Here is a 16,017-nt window from a genome sequence, read left to right on the forward strand (position 1 = left end):
CTTGCTTTATTGTTAGCTTTTGACCATTCAAAAAGAAAAAGATGAAAGAAAAAGAAATTTATGATGATTTTTAAATGTTTACTGTTTATGTTCTGCAACCAAACACCTAATGAATAAATCTAATTTACTTGGGAGACAGGTTGTTTCACATAAATGGATCTTTTTTCATATAAAACATTAAACCACACAGTGGGGAGACAGGAACTCCAGGAGGAGGGCTGCTGGGAGGCTGGGGGTAGGTGCGCTTTACTGCTTTCTTTCTCTTCTTTTTTTTTTTCCTTTAAACAAAATCTGAAGATAATGTGATAAAATATTACTATTTGTTAAATCTGGACAGTGGGTACATAGCTGTCTATTGAATTCTTTTCTGAAGGTTTCAAACATTTTATAATTTTTAAAAGTTACAAAATAGCATGTTTTCTGAACTTTCCTGAGAAAATGATCATTATGAACATGGATCAACGGCCTGGCTTCTACTTCGTGCCCTCTGGGCTCCCGAGCAACCCAGAGCTGTCTGTCCAGGCTACGTGACTCCAGTTGGCTGTACTTTGAGTTATTGTCTGTTCTGTGTAATTTTTCAGCCTCTTTGCTGTCAAGCATTGCCTCTCACTGCTGTCACGGTGTCTGCTTGTACCTTGCTCCCTCCCTCCTAACCTGCTGTGCCTGGAAAAAAGCTAATCAAGCCTGTTAGAATCCCAGTGAAAACTGGAATTAGTAAACTTTAAAAGAAACCCAGGGGGCCAGCCCGGGGGTGGGGGTGGGGGTGCAGCAGTTAAGTTCACACGTTCCACTTCAGCGGCTCCGGGTTCACTGGTTCGGATCCCGGGTGCGGACATGGCACCCCTTTGCAAGCCATGCTGTGGTAGGCGTCCCACATATAAAGTAGAGGAAGATGGGCAGGGATGTTAGCTCAGGGCCAGTCTTCCTGAGCAAAAAGAGGAGGCTTGGCAGCAGAAGTTCAGGGCTAATCTTCCTCAAAAAAATAAATAAAAATAATAATAAAAGAAACCCAGGAAGAATCTACAGAGATGAATTTTTTTAATATATTCTTTTCACCATCACCTGGTTTTCGATGGTGTTTTGGACAGTTGGGATCTAGGCAGGTAAAGTGTTTCCCTGGTTAGCAATCCAGCATGCAGCAGTCTGGTATATTGGAGAGAAAACTAACCTGAGTACTGTACACTGGCTTGAGTCCTAACTAGCAGTGTTCATTCATTCATTTATTCAACAAATATTTATTGAACATGTACCAGGGCGCCAGGCACTGTTCTAGCTGCTGAGGGCACAGCAGTGAACGAGACAGACAGGAGCTTCACTTCTTGTGGGGGAGATGGAAAATAAAGTCACAAACAGCAAGACTAGAGCAGAGAGTGCTAAGTGTCAGACCACAGTAAATCAGGTGACACGGCAGGGAGTGACCTGGGAGGAAACACTTCACCTGGGGAGGCTGAAGTGCTCTCAGAGGAGGTGGGGTTTGGGCAAAGGCCCAGAAGACTAGAAAAGCCCAGGCTGGCAGACAGCGGGGAAGCGCATTCCGGCAGAGGAAAGATCCAGTATGAGAGCCCTGAGGCACAGGACAAAAGCTAAAACCTGCGGGCGGGATGGGGGTGGGGCAGACACAAGCTGATATATTCTGAACCCGGCCTGGTAGGTCTGCTGGATTGGACACACAAGGGATGGAGGATGGAGTCAGGGGAAAGTGGGGAATTCAGGTTGACTCCTAGGTTTGAGGCCAAGCAACAGGGTGAATGGTGGTGCTGTGTGCTGAGAAGAGGAAGGCTGGGAGAGAAGCCGTTTTCGAAACATCAAGAATCCTGGAGACACCAAGTACGACTTGTTGCTCAAGAGAGAGGTCAGGGCTGGAGATGTTATTTAAGCCTTAGGATCAGATGAGATGACCCAGGAAGAGAGTGTACACAGATAAGGGCCCAGGAATGAGCTCTGAGCTAAGCCTGAGAGGTTGGGGGCGGAGGAACCGGAGAGGAGAGCCAGGCTCTCGGAGGAGGAAGCAGGATTCGGGGAGAGAGGAGAAAACAGAACCTCTAAGAACAGAATGTTCCCAGGGAGTGTGTCCAAGGCTGCTTAGGAGAAGGGTAAGATGAGGCAGAGAAATTGGGCCTCCGCATTTAGCAAGATGGAGGTCTCCGCCATCTTGACAAGATAAATTTGGGTGCAGGAGTGAGGACAACTAATTTAATCTCTGTGGGGCTGTTTCCTCTGTAAAATGAGGGCACGAGAAGAGATGATGTTTAAGGTCCCATCCACTACCTCACCATATCATGTATTTTTAAGCTGGCCAAAAATTTGTTCAAAAAAACTCATAAAATGACCAGGAATAAGAAAATGGTAATAAAAGAAACTGTGGTATTTGGGAGTTTATTGGTCAAAGAAGTTCTGTGGTCAGGAGTACTGTATCACACAAAAAGTATTATAGCTATTTATGCAAATTATCAAATAAGCCAAGGAAACAATGAAAATACAACACCTAGTGGCTAGAATTCTTCCCAGTGGACCCAAATTATATAAGCTGTACCATCAAAATCGTACCAAACGGCTCCTTCTATGATGTTGTCCCTTGAAGACCCTTAAAAGTTAATTTTGGACACAAGGCAGAGTGGCTGCTTGTCAGGCTGTGTGAGTCCTTATTCATTCCTGTGCTCTGTCACCCACAGCAAGGACCCGTCACCCCTCCAGAGGTCAGGAAGGAACATTAAATCATACCAGGGATTTGCATATTGAGTTCATGGGACTTTATGACACAAAATGCTTAGTTCTCTTTAAACGATCATTTCCGCCAGTGAAAAGCCTACTCAATGTTACATCTAGCATATTTATTATAAAATATTTCAGACCCACAAAAAGGTACAAAGGACGCTAGAAAGGGCACTGCGGCCACCACTCAGCTTAATAAAACATTCCTACCGCCAACGAGGCCTCCGTGGAGGTATCATTCTCCCAGTCCTCCATATGGCCACTGTCCTGAATTTCTACCCAAGGTTACTGAGTCCTGAAAAATAAGCTAAAGTCTTGTTTTGCCAAGAATATTCTATATATTTCCCTATGGCCTATTGACTGCTCTTTTGAAGTGGCTGAGGCCAGAGCTTGTCCTACTCTTTGTGAACTCTTATTTATTGGTGGAGATTAACCTGGCACCAGGGCGGAGACAGGCTCCAAGCTGATCTGATAGGAAGCCTGCAATCAGGGGATGTGGATGTTCTGTGTGACTGCCCTTGTCCTTGACGCCGTGTCTAAGGGTACGGTGAGGGCTGCCTGGCCTCACCTTAGTGTAACCTCACCTGAAGAACCCCAAGCAATTTCCCAACAGCCTTGTGCCAGGCTCATGGTCGCCATAGGGTTTCCCTCCTGTAGCGGAAAAACTGAAACCCTGAAATGAGGAGCAAGTCGTTCAAGGTCAATAGCCAGTCTAAACAAGAGTAGGGAATGGTATCCAAGACATTCAGCTCCAGGTTTCCTCACTTCCTTCCACGGCGTTGATTATCAAATGTGAGCAAAACTACAGCATGGGAAGAACTTCACACAAAAGGGGTAAAGGGAGAGGCAAGCTAAGGAATATTTGTCAGGATCCTGCCACACCCTGAGTTAGCGGTTCTCAGATTTGGGTGCGTGTCAGACTCACCCAGGGACTTGCTGAAGATGCAGATCCCAGGGTGCATCTGAGACTTATAGACCCATGATTCCAAGAGGTGGCTCCATGAGTGATTCTAAGGCACACCAAGGTTTCAGTACCACTGTCCTAAGCAATTTGCAGAGATTCCCTGGCCTTCAGTCCCCTGTGTGTGTGTTGGGGGTGAGGAGGGCTGGAGAAAAGTTTAAGTTCTAAAGTTAGGTAAAAATAAATTACCCTTGGAAAAACCCCTGAAAACACTCCTAAAATACAGTATAAAGGTTCTTTTTTATTTTTTGTAAAGATTTTATTTTTCCTTTTTCTACCCAAAGCCCCCTGGTACATAGTTGTGTATTTTTTCAAGTTGTGAGTCCTTCTAGTTGTGGCATGTGGGACGCTGCCTCAGCGTGGCCTGATGAGCGGTGCCACGTCCCCGCCCAGGATCCCTCCGAACCAGTGAAACCCCGGGGTGCCGAAGTGGAGCCTGTGAACTTAACCACTTGGTCGGGGCGGCCCCCAGTGGAAAGGTTTTTGGGGGAGTGGGGGGACCCTGTACAGTAGCATTAAATATAATATGTAATGCTTACAGAAATGTCAGATAACTGAGGAAGGCATATGCAAAATATGACTTGATGCTATTCTAACACAAGAACACCAGATATTATCATCTCCAGTCTACAGATGGAGAGGTGGGAGCTCAGATGAAGCAGAATCCAGACTTAGCTCTGCTCGCTTCTGAAACTCGAGGTCCTTTCACTTTACCACCCTGTCCCCGGCCAGCTCATTTTCTCCATTCCCCTGAAGGGGAAAGTTCAGAAATGCTCCAGAAGGTCTCTGGGCCACTGCTATTTCAAACATCCAGTTTGGAAGACAATATACCATCAACTGGGTGCGATAAAAGATTTCTTAGAGGCACACCCTATCAGCAGAGTGGGGGACCAGAAATGGCTAAGAAGGCTGCAGGCAGTGATAAGGGGGGAGAGAGCAGGCTGGGGGTAACCTGTCCCACCTGAACCATTATCCCTGTAGCTTATTTAAATATCTTTCATAGTTTCCTTCCTACTGAAGTTAACTTTACATCTTCATTGTAATAAAAAGGAAAGTCAGAGGGAACAGACTTGCCTGGATACAGGACATCTCAGGAAAAGCCTCCCTTCTTGCCTGGACCCCTGAAATGCCCTGGATCTGCCGCTGCGAGAGGGTCACAGGTGCTGGCTGACAAGGGATCTCCAGAAGCAGTCTACCCCCAAGACAGACTAGGCATTAGTGGCAGGCACAGCCTGTGCTAAGCACTTTGCATGCATTATCTCATTTAATGTGTACAAGCCCATGTAGGGGGTGCTACTAGTACCCCCAGGCTACAAATTGGGAAACTGAGTCCTGGAGAGTTTGGTGCTTTGCCCAAAGCCACTCGTTACTCTCCGCACCAGGATAGATTTGAGTGCGTACTGCGTGTCAGGCTGTGCTCTAGGCATCTTACACGTGTTAATTCCTCGAATCTTCATAACAACCCTAGGAAATAAGTGCCACAGTTTGCCAGATGTGAAAACCAACGCACAAAGGAGTTAATAACGCGCTTAACTCACACACGGAGTTAGTGGCGAGCCCAAGAAAGGAATTCCGGAGAAGCTGTGGTCTCAACCCTTAGCCTACATCCCAATCCCCTGGAGGGTTTGCAGACAGACTGCTGGGCCCCAGCCCTACAGACTCTGACTCCTAGGCTTGGGAGCAGGCCCTGTGAATTTCCATTTCTGCCAGTTCCCAGGTGATGCTCACACTGCTAGTCTGGGAAGCACGCTTCGAGAACCACTACTCTTGAGCTGGCTCTCGTAATCACTGCGCGACAAATGCTACCGGCCATCAAGGCCTATGTGTTTTTAAAAATTCTTCTTGAGAGCCATTTGCAAAAAATTTAAAAATAATTCCTAGAATTTCTCCCTACGGCGACTTTTGCTAGAGCTCTGTGCTAGTCAAGTCAAAGGATGCCACAGATGTGTCCTTTAACCAGAGTGTTCGGCGATGGAGCGTCTTCTAGGCTTGTGTCCTTCTCGGCCGAATCCGAACGCGAAGGCCGGCCGGCCCCATGCAACGAGGCACAGAGGCCAGGGACGGCCGCCCCAGGCCCCGGGTTCTCAGAACCCGCCTCGATCCCGGCGCAAGGACATCCCAATGCCCAGACCACGCAGGCAGCCTCACCCCAAAACGGCCCAGCACCTCCCCTGCGGCCGCCTGCTCCTCCAGGTTTATTTACATTTTCTTGTTTTCCCTCTGTCCCCTGTGGAGCGAATAATCTCACATCTTACATCTGCAATCAGGAGTGGAACCAAATTCGGCAAAGTTCTCCAAGGGCAAGGGGACAGGCAGAGGGGAGGGAAAGATCGTCGCGATGGAGAGGGACTGCGGGGCGCGTGGGGGGCGGAGGGCGCCCCCGCCCGGGTCTCCAAGGCCCTCGGGGGCGCTCGGGGGGGCGCGGGGGAGGCGGAGGGCGCCCCGGGCGCGGGCGGCGGCTGCAGCCATTTTGCGCGCCAGGCGCACCTCGCGGGTCGGGCGGGGCGGGTAGGGGCGCGGCCCCGGGACCCCGCCCAACCAGGGACTCTCGGGAGCGCGGGCGGCGGGCGCACTGCGCGGACACGCCGACAGCGGGGAGAGCAGCCGTTCTCTGCAGGCGCCGCCGGTGAGCCCGGCGCGTGGCCGGGGTTGGCGGGCGGAGGGGCCGGGCCGGGCCAGGGGCTTCGCGCCGCGCGGAGGGGACAGTGGCTGGGACTCGACGACAGGTGTGGCGGGGCCGGCCTGGCGGAGGGGCAGCCCGCGCGCAAGCCCCAGACCGGTGGTCCCCGAGGGGTTCAGGGTCCCGGTGTCTCCGGCTGGTGGGGTCCCCGCCTAGCCCTCCGCGCACGGCTCTCCCGTTCGGCCCAAAGAAACGGCAGGTGAAGCCGAACCTGCCGAGTGTGGCCGCCCCCGCTGCTCCGCGACCTTTCTCTCTCCATTCTGTCCCCTCATGTCCCCGTTCCAAAGTGCCAGCAGAGCCTGGGCTGCGTGCACGCGCCCCCCGCCCGCGCCCCCCAGCCTCGCCCGGCCGGGCAGTCCTCGGCCCCTCCCGGGCGGGGACAGTTTTTTAAAAGTGTTTCTCAAAGGCTTGACGGTTGCGGTTTCAGCCTTGGGGCAAACGGTTGCTTCACAAAGTGAAACTTGCTGTTTGCTGGGCTCCCGGCTGGCTTCCTGGAAGCCCCGAAAATTACCTCGGGGGACCCCCGCCCCGGCGCCCCGGTCCTCCGACCCCTCCCGCCGGGCTCCGCGCCCCCCAACCCCGCACCCTTCTCGCCGGGCCCGCCCACCAGGCTCCCTTCCCGCCGCCCAGGTCCCCCACCCAGGCCCTGCACCCCGACCCGCGTGCTCCCCTCCCCGCCGGGTCCTCGCGCCCTCTCCCCGCCTGGTTCCCGCCCCCTCCCCCTCCGCACCGGGTCCCTCCCCACCGGCCCCCTCCCCACCGGGTCCCCACGCCCCCTCCCCTCCATACTGGGTCTTGCCCCCTCCCTGCCGGGTCTCCCCCGCCCCCTACCCCTCCTCAGCGGGTCCTGCCCCCTCCCCACCAGCCCCGTCCCCGCGCCCCCTCCCCTCCAGGTCCCCGCGCCCCCTCCCGCTTCGCACCGGGTCCCGCCCCCTCCCAGCCGGGTCCCCGCGTCCCCTCCCCCTTACCTCCCTGTCCCCTTCCCCGCCGGCCCCCTCCCGCTTCGCACCGGGTCCCGCCCCCTCCCCGTCGAGTCCCCGTGCCCCTTCGCCCTCCCCTCCCCTGTCGGTCCCCATCCCCCTCCCCGCCGGGTCCCCGCGCCCCCGCCCCCTCCCCTCCCGGTCCCCATCCCCCTCCCCGCGCCCCCACCCCCTCCCTCCCCCTCCCTCCCCCTCCCCTCCCCGCGCCCCCAACCCCTCCCCTCCCCTCCCCTCCCCTCCCAGTCCCCGCCCCCTCCCCGTCGGCCCCCCCCGGGCCCGCCCGCCCGGCCCGCCCGGCCCGCGTAATTGCAGGTTGGGCGGTGACTCATCCCGGCGCCCGCCCGGCCGGTTCTTAAGCGGCGGCGCGGGGCGGGCGCCGAGTGTCGGGGCGCGGCGGCGCGGGAGGAGGCTGCTGCGCGCTCTGAAGGGCTTCCTGTGCCTTCAGGTCCCGAGAACCGTCTCAGCCGCTGCTGGAGAGTAGTGTTTCCAGGGGAGTGAGGAAAACCCAGCAGGAACCGAAAATGCCGAAACCAGTAAGCAACCCAGCTTCCGGGCTGGCTCGGAGGCTTCGGGCTCCGCTTCCAGTGGGAGTTACCTGGGCGAGGTGTGGGGGCAGGGTTTTGCAGACGGCTAAGAGGGCGGGAGCAGGGAGTTGTCTCCCCTCTTTGTGATTTGTTGGTCCTTCTGTGGAACTCCTGAAGAAGACACGGTTTTGATGCTTTTCACTCTGCAGTCTTTTTCTTTGCGAGCCCCGCCCCTCCCGTAGTTATGGTCTTCTGTAAAAATCAGAATCCCCTTTTACACTGCTTCGGTCTGTTTCAAAAGTGCATTCTAATGCAACTTGGAAGTTTCTTGAAAAGTTGTCTAAATCGCGGGAGAGTCAGGTGGCGTCCGAGGGCGCACACCAACTCGGAGTGCCTTCAAGTGTCCGGAGCCAGAGGCACCCCAGATCTTCCTCTGGCGCTCTAGAGGACATCTGGCAGAGGAGACGCGGTCTTTCTGGCGCGTAGCTTCGTTCCAGGCCATTGTACCCCGGGGCAGCCTGTGGAGCTGCGCTCTTCGCCCGGGAATTCGCTGGTGGCAGCAGGATTCCTATCTGAGAGAGTGTACTAATGGACTTGAATTGCACATGAAGGCGGGCAGCCCTGCGGGGTGATAAGGAGGCCCCTCTCTGGTCGGGCCCTCCTGGTAAATAGCATAAACATCAGCTGATGTCTGTGCCGCTCTGCCCGCACCTCTGTCCCTTTCAATCTGATTTTGTTGCATTCTCGGTTAGATTGCTGGCCAGGCCTGGGGTGTTGTGGCTGTCATTTAAGTTATGGGACCCAGACAGGTTCTTTGTGACCCACGTTTCTTAGGAAGTTGTATCTGTTCTGCCTGCTTTTAACACAGGTAAACTGCTGACTAGACATTAGAAAGAGAATTTAAACTTTAATCGAGTTTTGAAGCACAGTGTAGAAAATACGTGGATTCATTAGAAATTGCAATAAAAGATTTGTGTGGCACTTCTATCTAGTTTTTCAAACAGATTGGTCCCGTAGTCGATGCTTTATGTGCCTTTTCTACCATTAAATGTCAGATTTTCTGAAAGGTTTTTATTAGTGAAGTCTTATTTTACTGTTAGATTAGATCAATTATTCTGTTAATATACTAAAAGATTCAGAAGCAGGTATAGTTTTTGCCTAACTTAGATCCTCAAGGTGATTCATTCATGATGCAGAAAATTTTTTTTCCTGCACACAATTAATTCTTTTCATTTCCAACTTGCAAGTGGCGCATGACATCCAGGCTTTACAATGCCTGTGATCTAAAACTGACCCAAATACCTCCCCTTACTCGGGGCACAGCCCTAAGCAGGACGATGCAGAGTGGTCAAGAGATTGGCTGCCATTTCCTGGTGTGGTTTTCTTCATTTCACGAAAAGAAAAGATGCAGAGTTCAGATTTTAAGATAGCACTGAGAAAAAAGTTAGGAAACCAGTTTGCAGTCACTACTTATTTCTCATGATGAACTGTAATTTCTTTTATTCTTTTTCTCATTTCTTTTTTTGTTTTATTGTAGTAAAATATGCGTAACATACAATTTGCCTTCTTAACCATTCGTAAGTGTACAGTTCAGGGGCATTCAGTGCATTCACATTGTTCTGCACCCATCACAGCATCCATCTCCAGAACTTACCCAAACTGAAACTCAGTCCCCATGAAACGCTAACTCCCTGTTCTCCTCCTCCCCAGCCCCGGGCACACACCCTTCTACTTTCTTTTGGGTTTTTTTTTTTTTTGAGGAAGATTAGCTCTGAGCTAACATCTGCTGCCAATCCTCCTCTTTTTGCTGAGGAAGACTGGCCCTGAGCTCACATCCGTGCCCATCTTCCTCTTCTTTATATATGGGATGCCTGCCATTGCATGGCTTGCCAAGCGGTGCCATGTCTACACCTGGGATCCGAACCGGAGAACCTTGGGCCACCGAAGCAGAACATGCGAACTTAACCACTGCGCCACCGTGCTGGCCCTGTACTTTCTGTCTCTATGAGTTTGACTACTCTAGGTACGTCATATAAGTGGAATCACACAGTATGCTTCCTCTTGTGACGGCTCATTTCATTTAGCATGATGTCCTCAAGTGTCATCCATGTTGTAGCATGTGTCAGAATTTCCTTCCTTGAGTAAGTCTCTCTTTCTGTTTCTTAGAGCAAGTGTGTTTTAGTTTCATTTGGCTTTAAAGGTCTTTTATGGTGGATCAAAAACTTAGAAAATGTTCTGACAAAGTGAAGATACTATTAAGAAAGGTAGTAGCAGCTATCACCTTCTATGTTAGGTTTCCAATGACCAGAGGAACATTTGGGAAGACTATATATTTTATATAATATCTACAGTTAGCATTTCCAAACCGTGTTGTGAGGTCTCCTTTTAGGTGAGCTGCAGGTGTGTGCCATGGAAAGTTCCTACCTTTCCCCTTCGTGGTGGGGGAGGGTGTTGGAGATTTTTGCCTTGTAAAAGAAATATACTAAAGCCTTTCTTGAGAATTATATTAGGGCCACCCCACAGGTCACTGAGAAGGGCTTAGCGGTCTGCACACATTTGCGTATGGTACTTCTAAGGCGGTTACAGAGTATCTGGTTCTTGTTACTGATGTTTTTTGCTGCTTCAGTAGACTTTACAGCTGAAGCTTCCGACAGATGTGTCCTTTAAACACAGAGTTATTGGTTCTTATTGTTCAAGGCCACGCTAAGAATTTTGTTGAGTGGTTTCGTGTGATTTCATTTTTAACAACAGGATTATGGGCAAACACTTACCTATGAAGGTGATACATCTGAAGAGTTGCAGTTTGGTCCTTCTACCTGATCCCTCGCATTGGGCGGGCAAAGTAGTTTTGAGTGATTTGTCTAAAGTGAGTCAGTGGGTGACTTTATTCGTAAAACGGTTTCAATGAAATAATAGTTATTTGCTGCCTTTTCTCTTCATACCGCTTTCTCAGCTGACCACTTGTTGAAAACATTGTTCACTCATTCAGCAAGCAGGTGTCGTGCAAGCTCCGAGCGCAAGGCACCGGGAACCCCACAGGTAGGTGAGACAGGTCTTGTCCTCCAGGAGCTTATAGCCTGGGACCCGAGCCCAGACGCCCGCAAATGCCGAAAGAGGAGCTGGAAAACTCACTGAGCGCCATCAAACAGGGCAGGAGGCGCCACAATGAAGAACAAAACCTGATGGGGAAATGGGAGAAGTAACGCTCCAGCTGCCTCTTGCTGGAGGCCTGTGGGTGGATTTGATCCTCCCGGGCCTCAGGGACTGCTGTGGCCCATTGTCTGGTTTTGCTTTTCCCACAGCTGCGTTGGGGCTCTACTCATGTGTGACTGGGAGACTTCCAAGCAGGATGATTTGAGATCCAGAAGGCACCACGCCCTCTGTTCGGCTGGTCTCCGTGGCCTTGTGGGTCCCTGTCCTCTGGGAGAGGCGTGGGTGGGGGTTTGTGCTCCGGGAGCTGGCTCAGGAAGCAGGCCTTGTGCCCACGGCTCAGCGGAGGGTGACTGGAGTGCCTGCCTCCTCTCTCCCCCCACACTTGCTCTCTTCATTGGGATAGAAAGGAGGCGTGGGGCGTTAGAAAGAAAAACCAGGGCTGGCCAGCTCAGGAATGCATCGGGTGTTGCCTTCAAGGCCTGGCTCTCTTCAAGCTGTTTTCTGGGAAGTTTAGAGCTGAACTGCCTCTAAGTGGCACCAGCCGATGCCTTAGCCATTCGTTGCTAAAGCGTCGCTATGGAAGTTTCTAGAATAAAAGATATTCCCTTCAATAGGAAGACTCTGAACGTGTGTTCAAAATTCTGCCCTGTGCCCACATTCTAAGATAATTTCTGAGATAACTTTGCCTCTCTGGGAATGCATCGCCTTTCCCACTAAATATTTTAATAGGGGCAGAATTTACTGAATATGCTGGTACATTTTCCATCCCCGCCCCCCGAGTTGAGGAGGACACATGGGATCTATTTTCTGTGTACCCCTCCTTCCCCATGGGCAGATGGGGAATTAGGTCTAAGATTTTCCCATGTGGTGGTGAGAAGTGCTGGCTAGGATTAGTCATTTGTCATGATCACACTGTGAGGCACAATGGATCCATTTGTACATTCATCCATTAGTCCAGCAGACGTTGCTCCGTTACTGTGCTCGATGTTGAGGCTACCACGATGAGCAGGCACAGAAATAGTCCCTGTCATCATGGATTTCCAGTCTGGTGAGGCAGACAGTAATCACAGAATGACTTGAGTGTATATAATGACATGTGGGTGATGGTGCTGGTTGGGGGGAGTGCAAAAGAGGGAGGTCAGAAGTGCACGCCTGCGGGGGTGATGACTGTTGAGTGGTGTAAAGAATGAAGGGGTGTTCCCTAGGTGAAGGAGGGAGGCAAAGAACATACTAGGCAGAGGGAACAACTTGTGCAAAGGCCCTGTGGTAGGGGAGAGTAGGATGAGTTAAGGGCTCCAGAAGAAGACCAGTATGACTAGAGAGGAAAACAGGGGCCAGCTCTGCAGAGCCTTATAGGCCATACTCGGACATTTCTGAGCTTAACTCAGGGGGCAGCACTGAAGAGTTTCCACCGGAAGGAGGTGACCTGATCAGATTTGCCTCTTGAAAGGTCACTGCAGCTGCAGGATGAGAATCAGTAGGAGGCAATGGAGATGGTAGACTGTTGGAGTCGCCCAGGTAAGAGATGATGATAGCTTGGACCAAGGTGGTGCAAATGGAGAGAAGAGGGTGTCTTTGGGAGGTACAGTTGATAGGGCTTGGTGATGGATGGGTGTGTGAGGGCAGAGGGCGATGTCGAGGCTGACTTGTGGTGTCTGGCTTGCATAACTGGATGGATGGTGGTGCCATTCACTGAGATAAGGAGTCTGGAAAAGGCCCAGGTGTGGGAGGGCAGCTTGAGAGTTTGGTTGGTACCTGTTAATACATTTGCAACTGTGATGGATGAAGGAAGTGCTTGGCTTCTTTCGTTATCATAGCTGCTGCCCCCTCAAATACGTACAGATACCAGACTTCTTACAGTATTTTTAAATCCACATAAACTAAAAGTAATCCAGCAGCTGGTTATGTTTCTCCTGAGTGTATGTACATGCTGTACACGCATAAAGTTAAAAGGTAGGGTTCATGTAGGGCCGTGTTCTCAAACTTTGGTGTACATAATTATCTGGAGATTTAAAGATTCCTGGGTCCCTCAGGACTCAGTGCTGCTGACTCCCCATCTTAGGGGATGTGCTTTAGGTAAGCTCTCCAGACGATTCTCTCGTACCCCAGTGTTTGGGAACCGCCAGTTTCATAGGAAAAGAGCAGTTTTTATATAATCCTTTTGCTTAGACCCCAGCAATGCAGTGAGGCCCTCTTGGTGGGGTTGATACTGGTGGCTGTGTGTGAGCAGAGACTGTGCTGTGTTCAGGGAGCATCGAAGCCTCGTGGGATTCCAGAGCGGCCGTTCAGACGAATGCTTCCGCGGGTCGGGGGTGGAAACACAGCTGCCTTCTTCACGTTGCAGCTTAAACGCCGTGGGTGCCATCACTGGTATTTGGAATGTGGCTGGGGTGGGAAAAATCAGATAGCTGCACGGGGACCAGACTCCAGAAAGACAAGACCCTCGAAGATGCACGATAGAAGCGCTCTGATTTGAGCTTCTCTCTGCAAGGAGTCCAGTTCAGAGCTTAATTTGGCAGTGACCAAGTGGTCTCTCAAATTTTGGCTGTCTTTGTTTTTTGGGGTTTTTTTTTTTTTTTTGAGGAAGATTAGCCCTGAGCTATCATCTGCTGCCAATCCTCCTCTTCTCTTTGTTTTTTAAAGGGGAGAAAGAGGGTAGACATTTTCTGTTAAATGGTAGGGAAGAAGGAGATCCCACTTCTCTTTTGTGTCTCTGTCCTTCCACACTGGGCTCTCTTGTTCGTTACTGTCCTAAACAATAATATTGTGATTTCTAATAAAATTTGGAGTAATTTTATTAGTACTTATAGTTTGGGAAAAGAAAATAGTATCACTATTCCTAGTGAATTATCATAATTCTTTAATTCTTTTTTAACAGGCTTAAACTCTTGTGTATCTTTGACAATTTTGAGATTTTGGGGGATGATTCAGTGAGCCTGCTTTCTTAGTATTTTGACATTTCAACTCTCTAATGTGAAGCAATGAAATTCAGTCTGTTTTCAAAATCAGGGATTGCGTTTTGAGTTATATGCTTTATATTTTATTTCATTTCAGAAGTAACTTCACTTGGGATTCCCCAGTTGTTCCAATTAGTTTTTAATTTAAAGCACTAAATGTGTTTGCTACTACTAATTAAATACGGAGTATTTATTGAAGAGACCAGAGTGTTGCATTATTTTCCTTCTTAACATACTTACCCTCCATGCCTGTTGACATAAAGAGTAAAGATCTTATTCCACACTTCCGTAAATAGTTTTTTTTAAAGAAAAAGAAAAGCATTGTGCTATCGGTGACTGAGAGACTTGTGACTAAAATAGAATGCTTGATATATAGTTAATGTTTATTATTTTTCCAAATAAATAAAAATGCAAAGAGCCGTAAACAGAGCAGTTTCATAATACATTTGCCACTTCCTTTGTCCTTCCGCAAACCATCTGGCTTCTGGGAACCTCAATTTTGTCATCTGTGAAATGGCAGCAAAAAGTTTTTAAATGAAAAGAATGTTTCGTAAAATAAACTAAGACAAAGCTTGTGTCTGTGGGATCCAAACTATTTCTCTTCAGTGCTGTAAGCTTTATGTATTTCTTGTGTGCTTTTTTCCCTGGAAATATGTTTTACAAACTTTTCAGTGTAACCTGTAGCTAAAACTAAGGGTTTTAGTTTGCGAGTTGCTATAAGCCAGGTAAAGTTTGTCAGTACATCTTTGATGGGAAAGAACAACAAGAAATGTTCAGGCTATTGAGTAAAAGGGAACATTCTATCTCCTTTTTGTCTTCTGTGTCGTCTAGTTGTCAGAATTCCCTCGTAGGCCATGTGGGTTCCTTCCTCGTTTACTGAAGTCCTGTTAGATGCCATTATGTGCTAGATGCTGGGACTGTAAAAATAAGCAAGATAGGTTTTTGACTTGAAGGATTCTCAGTCTACTAGGGGAATCAGATACTTAAACAAAGAATTGAAGTGAAGTATAGAAAGTGTGGTAGTAGAGTGACAAACAGAAGATTAAATGTGCCCTGGAGAGATCCAGGAAGGCCTCCCAGCTAGTGAGATGCTTCAGGTGGGTGTTGAAGGATGCATAGGAGCTCCAACAGCAAAACACACCAATTTTCTATTTTTGCCTGAGAGAAGATCAGTTTAAAACTGTACCAAAAAATTGTCATTTCAGATATTGTGAATAATTGTTTTTACTTTAGGAGGAGGTAGGGAAAGGCCACATCTGCTTGTGGCCTATTTTTGTGTGGCCCACGAGCTAGGAATGGTTTTTACATTTTAAAAGGGTTGTTTAAAAAGAACAAGAGCAGTTTTATGCAACAGACACCAAATATGGCCCGCAAAGCCTAAAATATTTACTGTCTGGCCCTTTACAAAAAAATTTGCCAGCCCCTGCTTTGGGATAAAAATAATGATTGTCAAGCATTTTTTATAACCTTGTATATATTTTATGACTAAGCTAATAGTATTTAGAAGCAGATCCACCACAGTGGTTCCAATTTTTAAAAAATTCAAAGAACAAAGAATCGGTTTCGTTAGCCAGGATGAAGCGCGTCGCAGGCTCTGAGCAGGGACTTGTTTTGTGTGTCACAAGGAGAAGGCGTGGCTGGCACTGAGGTAATATTTTAAACACGGCTGCTGTTCTGGTGGGTCTTTGTTTCTATAGAGAGAGTGGTAGTATCTCGTGTCACACTCGCAAGCCATTATAGAATGACAGATTTCTGGCATATGCTAAAAGAAAGCAATTTGTACCTGATATTTGAGTTGGAAAGAGAATGTTACATAAACGGGTTGCTTTTTTACCACTGATCTTTTAGAATGAACTTTGACCTCCTGTCATCTGTGTATGAATTTCTGACTGTAGATGGTTTTTATGGTTCAATCCCTGAGTGAGTGAGACCACTCTATCTAAAATAGAGCCAGCCCTGGGGGTCTGGGGGTTAAAATTTGCGCCCTCACCACCGCAGCCAGGTTCTTGTCCTGATGAGGGAGTCTCTTCTCCCGTCTCTCGGTTGTCAC

General features: G+C 49.4%; 1 protein-coding gene across 2 annotated transcripts in view; it reads left to right on the forward strand.

Moving 5' to 3' along the window:
- Positions 1-6,117: 6,117 nt before the first annotated feature.
- EZR (ezrin) overlaps positions 6,118-16,017 on the forward strand; it is a 50,800-nt gene continuing 40,900 nt past the window's right edge. The window contains exons 1-2 of one of the 2 annotated variants that reach the window (XM_070602855.1): positions 6,118-6,299; positions 7,779-7,866. In XM_070602855.1, the coding sequence (XP_070458956.1) occupies positions 7,855-7,866 (12 nt within the window). In that variant the 5' untranslated portion in view covers positions 6,118-6,299; positions 7,779-7,854. Of the gene's footprint in view, positions 6,400-7,778; positions 7,867-16,017 lie in introns of both variants that reach the window. The other variant, XM_070602854.1, reaches the window with a different exon arrangement.

This window comes from Equus przewalskii, chromosome 32, assembly GCF_037783145.1.
Source record: "Equus przewalskii isolate Varuska chromosome 32, EquPr2, whole genome shotgun sequence".
Taxonomy (NCBI): Eukaryota; Metazoa; Chordata; class Mammalia; order Perissodactyla; family Equidae; genus Equus; species Equus przewalskii.